The sequence below is a fragment of the Mytilus galloprovincialis genome, chromosome 8 (genome assembly GCF_965363235.1).
Source record: "Mytilus galloprovincialis chromosome 8, xbMytGall1.hap1.1, whole genome shotgun sequence".
Taxonomy (NCBI): Eukaryota; Metazoa; Mollusca; class Bivalvia; order Mytilida; family Mytilidae; genus Mytilus; species Mytilus galloprovincialis.
The window spans coordinates 25,294,498-25,315,665 of NC_134845.1; the positions used below are offsets into that span (position 1 = coordinate 25,294,498).

Sequence of the window (21,168 nt, forward strand, 5' to 3'; positions counted from 1 at the left end):
TGCCTGAAATGTCCTCTGATACGGAACGTCTGGAAAAAGTATGGTATCGACAAAGACCCAAATTTAATGTACAAAAAAAAAAACATGAACATGGCAACAGTACCAGTTTAAACATTGTAAATAAAGGTTAACTTAAATATTGTTGGGGTTGGAAGAAGTTATTGTATATTCATTGAAATTGAAATTACAAAATCACAGGAGCAATTTCCATGATATTATTTGAAATCATAAAGGTACAAGTACCAACATCTCTTTGCCAAAATATACTGATACTTTTTATTTTTTTTACAGAAGTCAATTCAAATGGCCCACTCATTTGACAACATGGCCCATTATTTTTTTAAAATGGCCCATTGAATTTATTTTTGAGGGGCCCTGGGCCCATAGTGAAAAAAACCTTCCAGATCACTGAAAGCATGATGAATTGAACATGTTGAAAGTGATGTATCGGTGGTTTAACTTATTCTTCATAAAAAAAAAATTCTGATGTCAAAAGTATTTAGATTAACAACAAATTAAACAAATTAATGTAATTAAAAGATTTAAAAACCTTAAAGAATACTCACATTATGCACAGGTAAATTTGCTTGTTCTGCTAGCTCTCCATTAGAAATGAAAATTAATGTCCCTCATAAGGGAGACAACTAAAAGAGGGATCTCTAATTACAGGGTCAATTACGGGAATTGGCAAATAGCCTATTGAATATTGAAAAATCATCTATCTGAACAATTACAAGTGGGGGTATATGCCTTTCGCTACATTCCTTCAAAATTTCAGTTTTTAATGTTTAAAATTTTAATGTGAAATTTTGTAATATATATCAGCAATTAAATTGTGTACAAGTTACATAACATTTGATTGAGGCAAACTAAAGTTAAAGAAGAGAAACCAACTTTGGGACATACAGACAAAAATACAGACGGACAAGGGTAAAACTAAATGCCCCTTCCTCTACTGCAGGAGCATTAAAATACATTACCATGGAGTTCCACTGTATCTACAGGACTTTTTCCTCTGTTTTCCTTCTTGTTCCCTTATTATTTGTATGGCTTCTTTTATTTCTTCTTCACCAAAGTTGTATACACCGTGATATAATATATCATAGACAATAGCTGTAATATATATTAAATTTTTTACATTTTGAGACTAATGAAGCAACTGGAAATTACAATAAGTGAACATTAAATGTAGATATGATAGTTTTTTCTTTTGCCTATTGGTTCAAAACTCATCTGATCCTTTTCGGTAATATTGCAGTATTTTTTTCACTACCAGGAAAGGATGAAATGCAATTTATTAAACCAAAACTCAACATCAGAGGGTCTAGATGAGAGGTCCTTCACTTCTGTATTTTTAAAATTTGTCATGCCATTTTATCTATATTTTATACCCATACCAGTACTTTTTTGTCCATTATTCTCTATTCTTTACATGTTTGCAACCACGTCCCACCTCTATTCTTCATTTTTATTTGGTTCATTTTTCTCTGTTCATAATATTTCCTACCCTTTATTCTCTTTTTGTAACCCGCAATCTTTACCCTCATGTCTGTAATAATTGTTTCCAGAATACCTTTTTTTTGGAACTTTTAACAAATATTAAACAAAAAAACCTACCTTTGTATGAAATATCTTCACATTTCAGTTTTATGAATTCAATCATTCCAAGAGATACTTTCAAAAATTATAAAAGCACCACATGCAAGCATACTAATAATCTGACATGTAGATTCCTCACATCTACATAAAATACATAGCCAGCCAAAGGCCTCAATATTACATCATTTAGAAGGCCAAATTACAAATGAATATATCATAAATATACCATGTTGAAAGTATGGAACATTGAACTACATAGTTGTAGAGTTGCAAAAGTTATTTACTTTGATGCACGGATACATATTTCTATAAGAACGAAATTTTTTTTTTTTTAAATTTGGTCGTACAAGACGGATGATTTCCGTATAATAACTTTAGCATAAGTAAATAGAAATCAATAAAATTTTAACACAAGGTTTAGAACCCTAAAGGATGGGATTGATTTGGGGGTTTTGGTCCCAACAGTTTAGGAATAAGGAATAAGGGGCCAAAAAGGTGCACAAATAAGCATTTTTCTTGGTTTTTACACAATAACTTTAGTATAATATAAGTAAATAGAAACCTATGAAAATTTTCATTCTCAAAAAATATTAAAAAAGAATTAAAAAATAGCTTTGAAAATATTTTCTTTGAAAAATTAAAATTAACTAATGAAACCAGTAAAATATTCTTGTACAGTTAAATAAAAACAAAATATGAAATAGACAAATACATTTCTAGTTTTGAAAATAGAAAATTATTATGTAAAATGCAAGTAAGTGACCATTTCTTGGAAATAGAGAAGGGTAGATATAAAAGAATTCAAAGAGAAAATAGAATATGTAAACATTGTAATATAAATGCGGTTGAAGATGAAACCCTCTTTTTCTTAAAATGTAAAATTAATAAATCTTTACGTAATCAGCTTGAAAAAAATATAAATAATATATGTCCAGAATACTTTAAATTGTCTGAAACAGATAGATTATAATTAATTCTATCTTCATTTGATATTATGCAGCTTACTGTTCCGTTCATTAAAAAGTCATTTGCACTGAGGGGAGTGGACAAAATGCCTGCATAAATATTACTGTTTAACCACTTTATATATGATGTTTAATATGTTAATTTTTCCATTGTGTATATTGTATTGTATTGTTTGTATATGCCTTCAACCCCCAGGGGTATAAATGTGCATTTCATAAAATAAATATGAAAATTAAACACAGGGTTTATGACCACAAAAAAATTGTTATTAAAGGTACCGGGACAGTCTGTGCCAAAAACCATTATTTAGAAGAAGAAGAAGAAGAAGAAGAAGAAGAAGAAGAAGAAGAAGAAGAAGAAGAAGAAGAAGAAGAAGAAGAAGAAGAAGAAGAAGAAGAAGAAGAAGAAGAAGAAGAAGAAGAAGAAGAAGAAGAAGAAGAAGAAGAAGAAGAAGAAGAAGAAGAAGAAGAAGAAGAAGAAGAAGAAGAAGAAGAAGAAGAAGAAGAAGAAGAAGAAGAAGAAGAAGAAGAAGAAGAAGAAGAAGAAGAAGAAGAAGAAGAAGAAGAAGAAGAAGAAGAAGAAGAAGAAGAAGAAGAAGAAGAAGAAGAAGAAGAAGAAGAAGAAGAAGAAGAAGAAGAAGAAGAAGAAGAAGAAGAAGATTATATTGCAATAAATTATTCAGAAGGAGGTAGAAGAAGAAGAAGAAGAAGAAGAAGAAGAAGAAGAAGATTATATTGCAATAAATTATTCAGAAGGAGGTACATTCAGTTTAGATTATATCTCTTATTCTATGAGCATTTAGAGTTTAATCAAAATTCTCCCAACAGCAACGTCAACTGAGTCTGGAATAATTTTATAAATAGATTCAAACCATTTGAAGTAGAAGGGCATCTAATTCACATGACAAAGGAAAACAATGAATAAATAATAATTAATAAGAAATAGATCTTTTCTATTTATTAAAAACAAAACTTTCTTGTCTGCAAATTCGTAACTTCAAGGGCGAACATGTAAACAGGGCGAGTTGTCTCGATACCAAATTCACGCATGCGTACTTCAAATATGTACAGTAAAAACATCTGGTTACAAGTAAACAAATAACGTTCATGTAGATGAGATGAAATTTAATAATTTACATAAATAAAAGGGCACATATTTACGATAGTGATTGTTTTTCAATCCTAATTTACAAATTAAATGATTCAGATGCTTACTCATGTGTAAAAATCAGTGTCAGGAATCAGAAGTTGTTATGAAATTGTAATACACAGAAACGAATGCAGCATACGGAGAATTCAATGATTTTAAAGTCGGCACCATTGGCCTTCAGAAGACTTGAAATCTTCTTCCACCAAAAATGACCACATTATTGATATTCATGTCAACACCGAAGTATTGACTACTGGGCTGGTGATTCCCTCGGGTACAAAACGTCCACCAGCAGTGGCATCGACCCAGTGGTGTAAATAGTTATCAAAGGTACCAGGATTATAATTTAGTACGCCAGCAGGCCATTCATTAGGAGGCGGTACCCGGTACTTTTACCCTCCTATGCTATTGACAAGTACCGCCTAAATGTAGGAATTTGTATATAAGATATTCATGGAATAAATTGAAAAGTACCACCTAGAAACGTGGAAAGTACCAGTCAACATGAAAGATAATGAAACCCCTGCGCCAGATGTGTGTTTCGTCTACATAAGACTCATTAGTGACACTCATATCAATATATTATTCCAACAGTTAGGAATTAGGGTCCAAAAGAGTCTAAAATTAAACTTTGTTTGATTTGATAAAAAATTGAATTATTGGGGTTCTTTTTTATGCCGAATCTAACCGTGTATTTAGAATCTTAATTTTTGGTCCCGTTTTCAAATTGGTCTACATTAAGGTCCAAAGGGTCAAAAATTTTAATTAAGTTTGATTTTTAACAAAAATTGAATTCTTAGGGTTCTTTGATAAGCTGAATCTAAACATGTACTTAGATTTTTGATTATTTTATTCCCAATACAGATATTTTGTCTAGTGTTGTAGTAGTCCGGCCGATCGGTGAAAAAATTGCTCAAAGAATGAGGAAAGCACCAATTTTTGCATGATGGTACATTTTTGTGTACTGAGCAATTTTAGCTATGGACCCACCCTCAATATTCAAAATGGCGGCTATTTTCAAAATGGCCGCCTTGAAAAATAAGCAAATATTCATTATTGAGAATTGACCTGAATATAAGCATTTTATTGATGTAAAGTGTCATTTATAGTATCTGTCCCAGTTCTGTCCTTTTTGATTTTGCCTTCCTTGTCATTTCATACACAAATTAGTTGCTTTCATAAAAAGCTGCAGTAGTAGCTTTCATTAAAAGCTGCACTGTTTGTTGTCTTGGGTCATACATAAAAGGTGTGGTTTGGGATTTATCTGCCTTAAGATATTATTCAGTGCCTATCTTATTACTTGGGTCGCAATATTTTGCTATTTGAGATATTAAACTGTGAATTGAGAATCATTTAAACACATATCAGTGAAATGGCAGGAATTGAGGACAACACGGACAAGAACATTAAAATGGCAGAAACTGAATCACCTGGGGATATGGAGAAACCCACAGCTGAAGACGTTTTAACAGAGGACAGCTCAGAAATGACTATTAAACTATTGAACCAGAAATTTTTAGCAGATAGAAAATCTAATGCTCAAAGAACAGTTGAGATTTACCGCAATATAAAACAGAGCGAAGCGCGAATTGATAAAATATGTGTTGGTCTCATTACGTTTTAAGCTGAACAGAAAGAGGCAATGAATATTAATAACGAATAGATGAGAGCAATATCTCGGCAACTTCAGCAGTCTGAAGACATGATAGACCACAAGGCTAGTAATAATTGCTTGGCGGTATTGATGGTAAGACCAATACGATTCCAAAGTCTATTGACCATGAAACATCACCTCATCACAAAATCGATCAGATGCCCACGTCCTCGTCAGATATTGTCATCAGACGAACCATGTGAAAGAGCTTAGCAGCAAGAGGTACTATACATGACCAGAATGGGAGCATGATTATGGACACTGCTGCAATGATAACATTAGTAATTAATTCCCGCAACAAATTTGAGATTTGGAGAACGTAACGCTACGTGGTGTGGGTTAACAGTTTGTTATTGGGAAGATTATAAAGAACGACTCTAGACATTAATAGAGTAAACATACAACGGGATATGTGCAAAGAGCCATTAACAGACGATGTCATACTTAGGGTAGATATTTTGGACACACTGAGCGCAGTGATAAACCTGAGTACTCCCACAATTACCATCAACAATAAAGTGATCAATGCGGCATATGTTAACAATGAAAACGAGATTTCAACTCAGCAAGTTTGCATAAAACGAACCATCACAGTTCCGCCAAACTCAAAAATGACTGTTAAAACTAATAAAAGAGCTGACCAGGAGTGCATTCTAGGACCATGCTCGCTGAATAGTTGCGAATTTGTTTCGCACGTAGTTGGAAAAGGAAATAGTTGCCCCTTAACCGTTTTAAGTGAAGGCAATCGTCTAATCCCCCCGAAGAAAGGTGTACCTATTGATTACATAGAATAATTTGACGATGCAGTGGGTACGTCAGATGAAAACTCGATAAATGACGTAAGACGTGGCATTGAAGAGACACGAGACAAGGTGCCCTCGGCACTGCCTCAAAGTTCAGATGAGTTACCTACTACTACACCACATTTAACCGACATATGCATATATTAACGTTCAATTGACTCGTTTCAACCTATTTCATTCCAACCATTAAAACTGAAAGCGTTTAAAGAACAAATACAATAACATGTAACATATTGATTAACATTTTGAATTTCTCTTTTTGTTTTTGTATATGCAGCCATATTTACAAATGTATGTGTTATAGAAATAACCAAATAATTTTTATTATATTTTAAGATTAATTGATAACAAATAACATGAAGTCCATTTTTAAAGAATCATTACTTTAATTTCCGAAATTATATAGAATACCTATAGGACAATCTTGATATTTATACCGTTTTTCCGCCATCTTGAAAATGGCAGCCATATTGGATTTTTCACAGTGGGTCCATAGCTAAAATCAAAAGGTATATAATCAAGATATACTATGCAAAGTTTCATGCTTTCCTCATCAAGTGAGCAATTCTGCTCTATATCTGCACCAATCGGCCGGACTATAGACTATATATAGCAATCTATGGAATTGTGAAAATAAGGTCCACATTGGTCAATTATATACTTATAATAATATCAACTTCACTTGTTTGAAAACATTTATCATGTATAATGTTTCTTGTCACTTGTGTAATTATTATGTTTGCATTTTAACACGTCAGGGTTTCACTTTTTTTGCAATAAAGTTTCCATGGAAAAGCATTAGGGAGCTACCATTTGATTTTTATGGGGGGCTAGGATGAAATTTGAAAAAAAAGGCAGGACAGGAGTTTCCAGTAAAACAAAAAGGCAGGATGAGCAACTTGGGAAAAAAAAAGGCAGGATGACAAATTATGTAAAAAAAGTCAGGATAAACTAATAACAAAAAAAACTGGACAGAATAGAGTGAAAAATAAAAATGCAGGACCGAGATAACAACTAAAAAAAAATGCAGGACAAAATGAAATGCAGGACAAAATGTTTCATCCTAGCCCCCCCCCCCCATAAAAATCAAATGGTAGCTCCCTTAGATGTATTCTTCATTACAGAAACGTGTTCATTCCTTTACAAATAAAACCTAAGGGAAAATTTGTGGGGGAACATTATTAACACTTACACTTATATTTCAACCAAAAGGATATATTTTAGTTAACACTGGATTGGATTTTTAGAAGAGATGATGAGAAAAAAATAGCACGAATAATGGGGTGCTTAAATATTATGAACGAATAGAGAAACATGGACATAATATATAAAGAACGTAAAAACAGACAAAATTTATAAATAATAGAGAAAAATGGCTGAAAAAAACAAAATTAAAGGACCCCATCAGACCACGTCTATGCAGGTGCTCAAATTTGCTTTAAATAATTAAAGTTCCGGTCCATCTAAAATGTTAAGCGAAAAGTCTTCTGTGTGAGATTAATGGTTCTGTTTAAGACATCATCGTAAAGTTACTAGGTCCTTGAATTTGGTAATTTAAAAATGAAATGTCTTCTCTAGAAAAGAAAGGTCACAGACCTCGAACCAACACCAATTTGAACCCCTGACATAAATGCTTTATGGACTTGTAGAGGTAGAAACGTATCAAATTTTTCAAATGATTTCCTTTTTATCAAAAGACAAGAACAAAACTTACTTCAGTATAGATGGCCTGGATATATAGCAGCTTAAAAAGATAATATCCAAGAAACTTAAACTTTGCCAAATTATTATGTGACATTGACCTTTGACTTCCTGCAAGTTCTGGTAATATTGCCCATCCCCAATAAAGCAACTGTGAGAATTGTGAATGAGAACAAATTTTCCCAGGATTATATTCTCATCTGTTAATTATTGTCATCATTCAATTAACAATGTCATCAAGATTAAAGATAAAACAAAACTATGTCATATTGTGTAATTATTTAACAGGATGTATAATCACAAAATTATTACATGAAAACTAAATCAGTAATCAATTGTAGTAAATTTAACTAGGTCAGCAATCATATGTAGTGAATTTTACTATAAACATTTTGTGTAGGAAAATCCCACTCTTATAAATTAAGGTGATGTACAATATATCTATTCTACTTGCTAGTACACTTGGTACAATAAACTAAGAGGCTATAAAGAGCCTGTGTCGCTCACCTTGGTCTATGTGCATATTAAACAAAGGACACAGATGGATTCATGACAAAATTGTGTTTTGGTGATGGTGATGTGTTTGTAAATCTTCTACATTAGTCTTGTATGATTTTTAATTCTAGTTTCTTGTGTATAATTCGGAGTTAAGTATGACGTCCATTTATCACTGTACTAGTATACATATTTTTTAAGGGGCCAGCTGAACACCGCCTCCAGGTGCGGGAGTTTCTCGCTACATTGAAGACCCATTGGTGGCCTTCGGCTGTTGTCTTCTCTATGGAAAGGTTGTTGTCGCTTTGACACATTCCCCATTTCCTTTCTCAATTTTATTTTAAGACTGCAACCCAACAGCAAACATAACTGAATAGTGAAATGGTTTATTTCTTCCTCTGTGATATTTTATCCTGGGGATTTTTTTTCCAGACATGGTATTTCATAGGTAGATTTTTTCCTATGGAAATATTTTCCTCCGGATAAAAAAAATAACAACTACTGTGACATTTTTTCCACCGGATCAAATTTCACCCGGTGTCATATGGTATTTTGAACCCCATGGTAAATTGACCCCGGGGTCAAAATACCGCTATGGTAAATTGAACCCCCCCATGGTAAATTGAACCCCCCCTGTATGGAAAATTGAACCCCCATGGTAAATTGAACCCCCCTGTTTTTTTCATCCTAGATGAATATTAGAACATTTTTCATTATTCTAAAGCTTATCATAGATTAAAAAATCATTCATACAAGAAGGGGAGGTACATTTTCCATGCTTAATTTAAAGAAATATCTTTGCTTGGTATAAGTGCTCTGAAGTCTTTACCAAAAAAATGTCATTCAAAATACTTATTGACACATTATAACTAGACCATATGTAGCTTGAATGCTTTAATTATTTGTAATTATAACATATGTATATATATATATATATATATAAGGGTAGTTTTGATTTTCCATGGTAAAAAAAGGGGGAGGGGTCAAAATACCATGGCAAAGTAAAATTTTCAAAATATCTTTTCCAGCAAGTTAAATACATACAAACTACTTATTGGTGTATTCAAACTACATAAAAGAGTTAGAATTGCCAGAATTTCTGAAATTAAAGGCCTAGAGTAGGGGGTTCAATATACTGCAGGGGGGTCAAAATACCATGGCTAAGTAAAATTTTCAAAATAACTTTTCCAGCAAGTTTAATACATACAAACTGCTTATTTGTGTATTCTTACTATATAAAAAAGTTAGAATAGCCAGAATTTTTTTATTTAAAGGTCTAGAGTAAGGGGTTCAATATACCGCAGGGGGGTCAAAATACCATGGCAAAGTAAAATTTTCAAAATATCTTTTCCATCAAGTTTTAATACATACAAACTACTTGTTGGTGTATATTAACTACATATAAGAGTTAAAATTGCCAGAATTTTTTGAATTGTCTAGAGTAAGGTGTTCAACATATCGCAGGGGGTCAAAATACCATGGCTAAGTAAAATTTTCAAAATATCTTTTCCAGCAAGTTAAATACATACAAACTACTTATTTGTGTATTCTAACTATATAAAAAAGTTAGAATTGCCCGAATTTTTTTAATTAAAGGTCTAGAGTAAGGGGTTCAATATACCGCAGGGGTGTCAAAATACTGTAGCAGATAGAGTTATTAGTTAATTTTTAGCTCCCTTTGGTAAAACTCTAAATTTCATATTTGATGTATTTCATTGTTAATTAATTTACATGAAACTTATTAAGGATATATTTGTTAAATTACATAGCTTTTGCTATTTTAATTCATTGGTTAAAGATATTTATTTATACTGTAAAGTTTAATATTTGCATCGTTGCAAATTCTTTGGTTACCTTCTGTGAGAAATTTATATATTTTATATAAATAGTTTTAGATTCTTAATTTGAATCCTCTGAGGACTGACATTCAGTCCAAAGATAAAAAAAAAACCAAGAAAAGCCAGGCTTTCCAACCAAGGATCCAATAGGTTAGTGCATTAGCTACATGCCTCCATAGTACGGTAGTGCATTTGCTATATGCCTCCATAGTACGATAGTGCATTTGCTACATGCCTCTATAGTACAAGTTAATTTGAAGTCTTTGAATGCTCCATTTCTAATTACTTTTGGCATATGATGATAAAAGTTGTACTTTGTTGAATAAATTATATATTGTTTTCAGTTTTTGGTTTTCATTTACTTATATATATTATAGCACATCACTTTTGGCATCAGTCGTTTTCCTGCACACATCAGTTTACAAACTAGAATAAGCTGTGGTCCGCATCCCCGAATCTTAGGCAGAATTGTTCCTGCTACAATACTATGGCAAAGTAAAATTTTCAAAATATCTTTTCCATCAAGTTTTAATACATACAAACTACTTGTTGGTGTATATTAACTACATATAAGAGTTAAAATTGCCAGAATTTTTTGAATTGTCTAGAGTAAGGGGTTCATTAACATATCGCAGGGGGTCAAAATACCATGGCTAAGTAAAATTTTCAAAATATCTTTTCCAGCAAGTTAAATACATACAAACTACTTATTTGTGTATTCTTACTACATAAAAGAGCTTGAATTGCTAGAATTTCTGAAATTAAAGGCCTATAGTAGGGGGTTCAATATACCGCAGGGGGGTCAAAATACCATGGCAAAGTAAAATTTTTAAAATTACTTTTCCAGCAAGTTTAATACATACAAACTGCTTATTTGGGTATATTAACTACATATAAGAGTTAAAATTGCCAAAAAAAATTGAATTGTCTAGAGTAAGGGGTTCAATATATCGTAGGGGGTCAAAATACCATGGCAAAGTAAAATTTTCAAAATATCTTTTCCAGCAAGTTTAATACATACAAACTACTTATTTGTGTATTCTAACTACATAAAAGAGTTCGAATTGCCGGAATTTCTGAAATTAAAGGGCTATAGTAGGGTTTCAATATACCGCAGGGGGGTCAAAATACCATGGCAAAGTAAAATTTTCAAAATAACTTTTCAAGCAAGTTTAAAACATACAAACTGCTTATTTGTGTATTCTAACTATATAAAAAAGTTAGAATTGCCAGAATTTTTTTAATTAAAGGTCTAGAGTAAGGGGTTCAATATACGGCAGGGGGGTCAAAATACCATGGCAAAGTAATTTTTTCAAAATATCTTTTCCATCAAGTTTAATACATACAAACTACTTGTTGGTGTATATTAACTACATATAAGAGTTAAAATTGCCAGAATTTTTTGAATTGTCTAGAGTAAGGGGTTCAATATATCGCAGGGGGTCAAAATACCATGGCAAAGTTAAATTTTCAAAATATCTTTTCCAGCCAGTTAAATACATACAAACTACTTATTGGTGTATTCTTACTACATAAAAGAGTAAGAATTGCCAGATTTTTGGAAATTAAAGGTCTAGAGTAAGGGGTACAATATACTGCAGGGGGGTCAAAATACCATGGCATAGTAAAATTTTAAAAATATCTTTTCCAACAAATTTAATACATCCAAACTACTTATTGGTGTATTCAAACTACATAAAAGAGTTAGAATTGCCAGAATTTCTGAAATTAAAGGCCTAGAGTAGGGGGTTCAATATACTGCAGGGGGGTCAAAATACCATGGCAAAGTAAAATTTTCAAAATAACTTTTCCAGCAAGTTTAATACATACAAACTGCTTATTTGTGTATTCTTACTATATAAAAAAGTTAGAATAGCCAGAATTTTTTTATTTAAAGGTCTAGAGTAAGGGGTTCAATATACCGCAGGGGGGTCAAAATACCATGGCAAAGTAATTTTTTCAAAATATCTTTTCCATCAAGTTTAATACATACAAACTACTTGTTGGTGTATATTAACTACATATAAGAGTTAAAATTGCCAGAATTTTTTGAATTGTCTAGAGTAAGGGGTTCAATATATCGCAGGGGGTCAAAATACCATGGCAAAGTTAAATTTTCAAAATATCTTTTCCAGCCAGTTAAATACATACAAACTACTTATTGGTGTATTCTTACTACATAAAAGAATAAGAATTGCCAGATTTTTGGAAATTAAAGGTCTAGAGTAAGGGGTACAATATACTGCAGGGGGGTCAAAATACCATGGCATAGTAAAATTTTAAAAATATCTTTTCCAACAAATTTAATACATACAAACTACTTATTGGTGTATTCAAACTACATAAAAGAGTTAGAATTGCCAGAATTTCTAAAATTAAAGGCCTAGAGTAGGGGGTTCAATATACGGCAGGGGGGTCAAAATACCATATGGCAAAGTAAAATTTTCAAAATAACTTTTCCAGCAAGTTTAATACATACAAACTGCTTATTTGTGTATTCTTACTATATAAAAAAGTTAGAATAGCCAGAATTTTTTTATTTAAAGGTCTAGAGTAAGGGGTTCAATATACCGCAGGGGGGTCAAAATACCATGGCAAAGTAAAATTTTCAAAATATCTTTTCCATCAAGTTTTAATACATACAAACTACTTGTTGGTGTATATTAACTACATATAAGAGTTAAAATTGCCATAATTTTTTGAATTGTCTAGAGTAAGGGGTTCAATATATCGCAGGGGGTCAAAATACCATGGCAAAGTAAAATTTTCAAAATATCTTTTCCAGCAAGTTAAATACATACAAACTACTTATTTGTGTATTCTAACTACATAAAAGAGTTCGAATTGCCGGAATTTCTGAAATTAAAGGCCTATAGTAGGGGTTTCAATATACCGCAGGGGGGTCAAAATACCATGGCAAAGTAAAATTTTCAAAATAACTTTTCCAGCAAGTTTAATACATACAAACTGCTTATTTGTGTATATTAACTACATATTTATTACTCCAATAAGTAGTTTGTATGTATTTAATATACTGGAAAAGATATTATAATTTTACTTAGCCATGGTATTTTGACCCCCCTGCGGTATATTGAACCCCCTACTATAGACCTTGAATTTCAAAAATTCAAGCTATTCTAACTCCTTAACATAGTTATAATACTCCAATAAGTAGTTTGTATATATTAAATATACTGGAAAAGATATTTTGAAAATTTTACTTAGCCATGGTATTTTGACCCCCCTGCCGTATATTGAACCCCCTACTATAGACCTTGAATTTCAAAAATTCAAGCTATTCTAACTCCTTAACATAGTTATAATACTCCAATAAGTAGTTTGTATGTATTTAATATTCTAGAAAAGATATTTTGAAAATTTTACTTAGCCATGGTATTTTGACCCCCCTGCAGTATATTGAACCCCCTACTATAGACCTTGAATTTCAAAAATTCAAGCTATTCTAACTCCTTAACATAGCTATAATCCTCCAATAAGTAGTTTGTATGTATTTAATATACTGGAAAAGATATTTTGAAAATTTTACTTAGCCATGGTATTTTGAACCCCCTGCGGTATATTGAACCCCCTACTATAGGCCTTGAATTTCAAAAATTCAAGCTATTCTAACTCCTTAACATAGTTATATTACTCCAATAAGTAGTTTGTATGTATTTAATATACTGGAAAAGATATTTTGAAAATTTTACTTAGCCATGGTATTTTGACCCCCCTGCGGTATATTGAACCCCCTACTATAGACCTTGAATTTCAAAAATTCAAGCTATTCTAAATCCTTAACATAGTTATAATACTCCAATAAGTAGTTTGTATGTATTTAATATTCTAGAAAAGATATTTTGAAAATTTTACTTAGCCATGGTATTTTGAACCCCCTGGGGTATATTGAACCCCCTACTATAGACCTTGAATTTCAAAAATTCAAGCTATTCTAACTCCTTAACATAGTTATAATACTCAAATAAGTAGTTTGTATGTATTTAATATACTGGAAAAGATATTTTGAAAATTTTACTTAGCCATGGTATTTTGACCCCCCTGCGGTATATTGAACCCCCTACTATAGACCTTGAATTTCAAAAATTCAAGCTATTCTAAATCCTAAACATAGTTATATTACTCCATTAAGTAGTTTGTATGTATTTAATATACTGGAAAAGATATTTTGAAAATTTTATTTAGCCATGGTATTTTGACCCCCCTGCGGTATATTGAACCCCCTACTATAGACCTTAAATTTCAAAAAATCAAGCTATTCTAACTCCTTAACATAGTTATAATACTCTAACAAGTAGTTATTATGTATATAATATACTGGAAAAGATATTTTGAAAATTTTACTTAGCCATGTTATTTTTACCCCCCTGCGGTATATTGAACCCCCTACTATAGACCTTGAATTTCAAAAATTCAAGCTATTCTAACTCCTTAACATAGTTATAATACTCCAATAAGTAGTTTGTATGTATTTAATATACTGGAAAAGATATTTTGAAAATTTTACTTAGCCATGGTATTTTGACCCCCCTGCGGTATATTGAACCCCCTACTATAGACCTTGAATTTCAAAAATTCAAGCTATTCTAACTCCTTAACATAGTTATAATACTCCAATAAGTAGTTTGTATGTATTTAATATACTGGAAAAGATATTTTGAAAATTTTACTTAGCCATTGTATTTTGACCCCCCTGCGGTATATTGAACCCCCTACTATAGACCTTGAATTTCAAAAATTCAAGCTATTCTAAATCCTTAACATAGTTATATTACTCCAATAAGTAGTTTGTATGTATTTAATATACTGGAAAAGATAATTTGAAAATTTTACTTAGCCATGGTATTTTGACCCCCCTGCCGTATATTGAACCCCCTACTATAGACCTTGAATTTCAAAAATTCAAGCTATTCTAACTCCTTAACATAGTTATAATACTCCAATAAGTAGTTTGTATGTATTTAATATACTGGAAAAGATATTTTGAAAATTTTACTTAGCCATTGTATTTTGACCCCCCTGCGGTATATTGAACCCCCTACTATAGACCTTGAATTTCAAAAATTCAAGCTATTCTAACTCCTTAACATAGTTATAATACTCCAATAAGTAGTTTGTATGTATTTAATATACTGGAAAAGATATTTTGAAAATTTTACTTAGCCATGGTATTTTGACCCCCCTGCGGTATATTGAACCCCCTACTATAGACCTTGAATTTCAAAAATTCAAGCTATTCTAACTCCTTAACATAGTTATAAGACTCCAATAAGTAGTTTGTATGTATTTAATATACTGGAAAAGATATTTTGAAAATTTTACTTAGCCATTGTATTTTGACCCCCCTGCGGTATATTGAACCCCCTACTATAGACCTTGAATTTCAAAAATTCAAGCTATTCTAAATCCTGAACATAGTTATATTACTCCAATAAGTAGTTTGTATGTATTTAATATACTGGAAAAGATAATTTGAAAATTTTACTTAGCCATGGTATTTTGACCCCCCTGCGGTATATTGAACCCCCTACTATAGACCTTGAATTTCAAAAATTCAAGCTATTCTAACTCCTTAACATAGTTATAATACTCCAATAAGTAGATTGTATGTATATAATATACTGGAAAAGATATTTTGAAAATTTTACTTAGCCATGGTATTTTGAACCCCCTGCGGTATATTGAACCCCCTACTATAGACCTTGAATTTCAAAAATTCAAGCTATTCTAACTCCTTAACATAGTTATAATACTCCAATAAGTAGTTTGTATGTATTTAATATACTGGAAAAGATATTTTGAAAATTTTACTTAGCCATGGTATTTTGACCCCCCTGCGGTATATTGAACCCCCTACTATAGACCTTGAATTTCAAAAATTCAAGCTATTCTAACTCCTTAACATAGTTATAAGACTCCAATAAGTAGTTTGTATGTATTTAATATACTGGAAAAGATATTTTGAAAATTTTACTTAGCCATTGTATTTTGACCCCCCTGCGGTATATTGAACCCCCTACTATAGACCTTGAATTTCAAAAATTCAAGCTATTCTAAATCCTGAACATAGTTATATTACTCCAATAAGTAGTTTGTATGTATTTAATATACTGGAAAAGATAATTTGAAAATTTTACTTAGCCATGGTATTTTCACCCCCCTGCGGTATATTGAACCCCCTACTATAGACCTTGAATTTCAAAAATTCAAGCTATTCTAACTCCTTAACATAGTTATAATACTCCAATAAGTAGTTTGTATGTATATAATATACTGGAAAAGATATTTTGAAAATTTTACTTAGCCATGGTATTTTGAACCCCCTGCGGTATATTGAACCCCCTACTATAGACCTTGAATTTCAAAAATTCAAGCTATTCTAACTCCTTAACATAGTTATAATACTCCAATAAGTAGTTTGTATGTATTTAATATACTGGAAAAGATATTTTGAAAATTTTACTTAGCCATTGTATTTTGACCCCCCTGCGGTATATTGAACCCCCTACTATAGACCTTGAATTTCAAAAATTCAAGCTATTCTAAATCCTTAACATAGTTATATTACTCCAATAAGTAGTTTGTATGTATTTAATATACTGGAAAAGATATTTTGAAAATTTTACTTAGCCATGGTATTTTGACCCCCCTGCGGTATATTGAACCCCCTACTATAGACCTTGAATTTCAAAAATTCAAGCTATTCTAACTCCTTAACATAGTTATAATACTCCAATAAGTAGTTTGTATGTATATAATATACTGGAAAAGATATTTTGAAAATTTTACTTAGCCATGGTATTTTGCACCCCTGGGGTATATTGAACCCCCTACTATAGGCCTTGAATTTCAAAAATTCAAGCTATTCTAAATCCTTAACATAGTTATATTACTCCAATAAGTAGTTTGTATGTATTTAATATACTGGAAAAGATATTTTGAAAATTTTACTTAGCCATGGTATTTTGACCCCCCTGCGGTATATTGAACCCCCTACTATAGACCTTGAATTTCAAAAATTCAAGCTATTCTAAATCCTAAACATAGTTATATTACTCCATTAAGTAGTTTGTATGTATTTAATATACTGGAAAAGATATTTTGAAAATTTTACTTAGCCATGGTATTTTGACCCCCCTGCGGTATATTGAACCCCCTACTATAGACCTTAAATTTCAAAAAATCAAGCTATTCTAACTCCTTAACATAGTTATAATACTCTAACAAGTAGTTATTATGTATATAATATACTGGAAAAGATATTTTGAAAATTTTACTTAGCCATGTTATTTTGACCCCCCTGCGGTATATTGAACCCCCTACTATAGACCTTGAATTTCAAAAATTCAAGCTATTCTAACTCCTTAACATAGTTATAATACTCCAATAAGTAGTTTGTATGTATTTAATATACTGGAAAAGATATTTTGAAAATTTTACTTAGCCATTGTATTTTGACCCCCCTGCGGTATATTGAACCCCCTACTATAGACCTTGAATTTCAAAAATTCAAGCTATTCTAAATCCTTAACATAGTTATATTACTCCAATAAGTAGTTTGTATGTATTTAATATACTGGAAAAGATAATTTGAAAATTTTACTTAGCCATGGTATTTTGACCCCCCTGCCGTATATTGAACCCCCTACTATAGACCTTGAATTTCAAAAATTCAAGCTATTCTAACTCCTTAACATAGTTATAATACTCCAATAAGTAGTTTGTATGTATTTAATATACTGGAAAAGATATTTTGAAAATTTTACTTAGCCATGGTATTTTGACCCCCCTGCGGTATATTGAACCCCCTACTATAGACCTTGAATTTCAAAAATTCAAGCTATTCTAACTCCTTAACATAGTTATAATACTCCAATAAGTAGTTTGTATGTATTTAATATACTGGAAAAGATATTTTGAAAATTTTACTTAGCCATGGTATTTTGACCCCCCTGCGGTATATTGAACCCCCTACTATAGACCTTGAATTTCAAAAATTCAAGCTATTCTAACTCCTTAACATAGTTATAATACTCCAATAAGTAGTTTGTATGTATTTAATATACTGGAAAAGATATTTTGAAAATTTTACTTAGCCATTGTATTTTGACCCCCCTGCGGTATATTGAACCCCCTACTATAGACCTTGAATTTCAAAAATTCAAGCTATTCTAAATCCTTAACATAGTTATATTACTCCAATAAGTAGTTTGTATGTATTTAATATACTGGAAAAGATAATTTGAAAATTTTACTTAGCCATGGTATTTTGACCTCCCTGCGGTATATTGAACCCCCTACTATAGACCTTGAATTTCAAAAATTCAAGCTATTCTAACTCCTTAACATAGTTATAATACTCCAATAAGTAGATTGTATGTATATAATATACTGGAAAAGATATTTTGAAAATTTTACTTAGCCATGGTATTTTGAACCCCCTGCGGTATATTGAACCCCCTACTATAGACCTTGAATTTCAAAAATTCAAGCTATTCTAACTCCTTAACATAGTTATAATACTCCAATAAGTAGTTTGTATGTATTTAATATACTGGAAAAGATATTTTGAAAATTTTACTTAGCCATGGTATTTTGACCCCCCTGCGGTATATTGAACCCCCTACTATAGACCTTGAATTTCAAAAATTCAAGCTATTCTAACTCCTTAACATAGTTATAAGACTCCAATAAGTAGTTTGTATGTATTTAATATACTGGAAAAGATATTTTGAAAATTTTACTTAGCCATTGTATTTTGACCCCCCTGCGGTATATTGAACCCCCTACTATAGACCTTGAATTTCAAAAATTCAAGCTATTCTAAATCCTGAACATAGTTATATTACTCCAATAAGTAGTTTTTGTATTTAATATACTGGAAAAGATAATTTGAAAATTTTACTTAGCCATGGTATTTTGACCCCCCTGCGGTATATTGAACCCCCTACTATAGACCTTGAATTTCAAAAATTCAAGCTATTCTAACTCCTTAACATAGTTATAATACTCCAATAAGTAGTTTGTATGTATATAATATACTGGAAAAGATATTTTGAAAATTTTACTTAGCCATGGTATTTTGAACCCCCTGCGGTATATTGAACCCCCTACTATAGACCGTGAATTTCAAAAATTCAAGCTATTCTAACTCCTTAACATAGTTATAATACTCCAATAAGTAGTTTGTATGTATTTAATTTTCTAGAAAAGATATTTTGAAAATTTTACTTAGCCATGGTATTTTGACCCCCCTGCGGTATATTGAACCCCCTACTATAGACCGTGAATTTCAAAAATTCAAGCTATTCTAACTCCTTAACATAGTTATAATACTCCAATAAGTAGTTTGTATGTATTTAATATTCTAGAAAAGATATTTTGAAAATTTTACTTAGCCATGGTATTTTGACCCCCCTGCGGTATATTGAACCCCCTACTATAGACCTTGAATTTCAAAAATTCAAGCTATTCTAAGTCCTTAACATAGTTATAATACTCCAATAAGTGGTTTGTATGTGTTAAACATGCTGGAAAAGATATTTTGAAAATTTTGCTTAGCCATGGTATTTTGACCCCCCTGCGGTATATTGAACCCCCTACTTAAAACCACAAATAAAAAAAAAATGATAGCCAATAAATTGTAAATTAGATTATCTGCAATACTATTTTTCAAAAACAGGGGGGTTCAATATACCGCAGGGGGGTTCAAAATACCATATGTGAAAAATGACCCCGGGGTCAAAATACCATGCGGTATAATGACCCCAGGGTCATTTTACCGCATGGTATTTTGACCCCGGGTTCACTTTTTAGGGGGTTCAAAATACCATATGACACCTGTCATAATTTTGCTTTACAAAAGTACTGTCATGAAATAAAAGTTCCTTCATAGTTAAAGTTCCAAATGGAAAAAAATATTCTGGATTTTTTTCCCACAAGAATAAATATTACAGTAGATGTTCTTAACAGATACAGGTATTATGACATTGTTTATAACAAAATTTCCACTGGTACTTCTGTTAGGTGGAACAAATATACATTGACAGTACCTGGAGATGAACATATGAAGTCTCCATGTGTGTGTCAAGGATTGAGAATTATATGCCTCTGGGTATAAATGTGCATTCCGTTAATAAAATGAATGGGGTAATGACCTTGTTTAACAATTTGCCCAAAAGAGATAACCAAGAAATGTTTAACGTAATAATAATTTAACATAATAATAAATAAAAATTATGTACTATTCAGCATTTTTAACAATTGGTTTTACTTGCCTTTCAGAGAAGTACACTGCATATAGTAGGTTAAAAAGTATGTTTATCATTGTTTTTACCTGCATAAGAATGATTTTTTTTTTTGTGGCTTGAATCAGTCAACCAAATGTTGACATTCTTTTTTCATTTAATAGCTGAATACATTTTAATCACATCTCTAGCTACAAGGGTTAAATTGTTGGTCACAGGAATACCCATTCAATGAGGTCATATTACTCACTTTGAAGTTAATAGTTCACTGGTGCTGTTTCTTAGCCTATTTTGACAAAATTGAACCAAATTGTCTGAAAAAGGAAACTTATTATTTCACCATTTTACTTTTATTTATGATTGAACCATACTTTTTTATCAGTAACTATTTAAATGCCCTTTTAAAGTATCTTAATTTTGTAATCAACTTACACTGACATAAAGCTAATTCTTTTACATATGACTTGGGAAAAACACTTTCAAGGTGTGTGGCATCTATTCTACATAGCATAACCTGAAAAAAAACATTTTTATTTAAACTTTTTGCATCAACTGAAACTGCTTGACGTCTGATTATCAATTGAGGAAGTTAAACTATATGTTAATCAAAATGGATTTTTATTTTTATTTTGAAATTTTTAGGTCATATTTAGCATGTTTATGGACACATATATATTGTCAACTTGTATATACTTGTT

At 31.3% G+C, this 21,168-nt stretch overlaps 1 protein-coding gene across 3 annotated transcripts in view; it reads right to left on the minus strand.

Annotated features, from left to right (window-relative positions):
* Window positions 1-21,168, minus strand: part of LOC143085393 (UDP-N-acetylglucosamine transferase subunit ALG13-like) — a 54,789-nt gene that overhangs the window by 30,018 nt on the left and 3,603 nt on the right. For all 3 annotated transcript variants that reach the window (XM_076261713.1, XM_076261712.1, XM_076261710.1), the window contains exons 5-6: window positions 20,903-20,984; window positions 981-1,113 (exon numbers count right to left, since the gene is read on the minus strand). In XM_076261713.1, coding sequence (XP_076117828.1) covers window positions 981-1,113; window positions 20,903-20,984 — 215 coding nt within the window. The remainder of the gene's footprint in view (window positions 1-980; window positions 1,114-20,902; window positions 20,985-21,168) is intronic.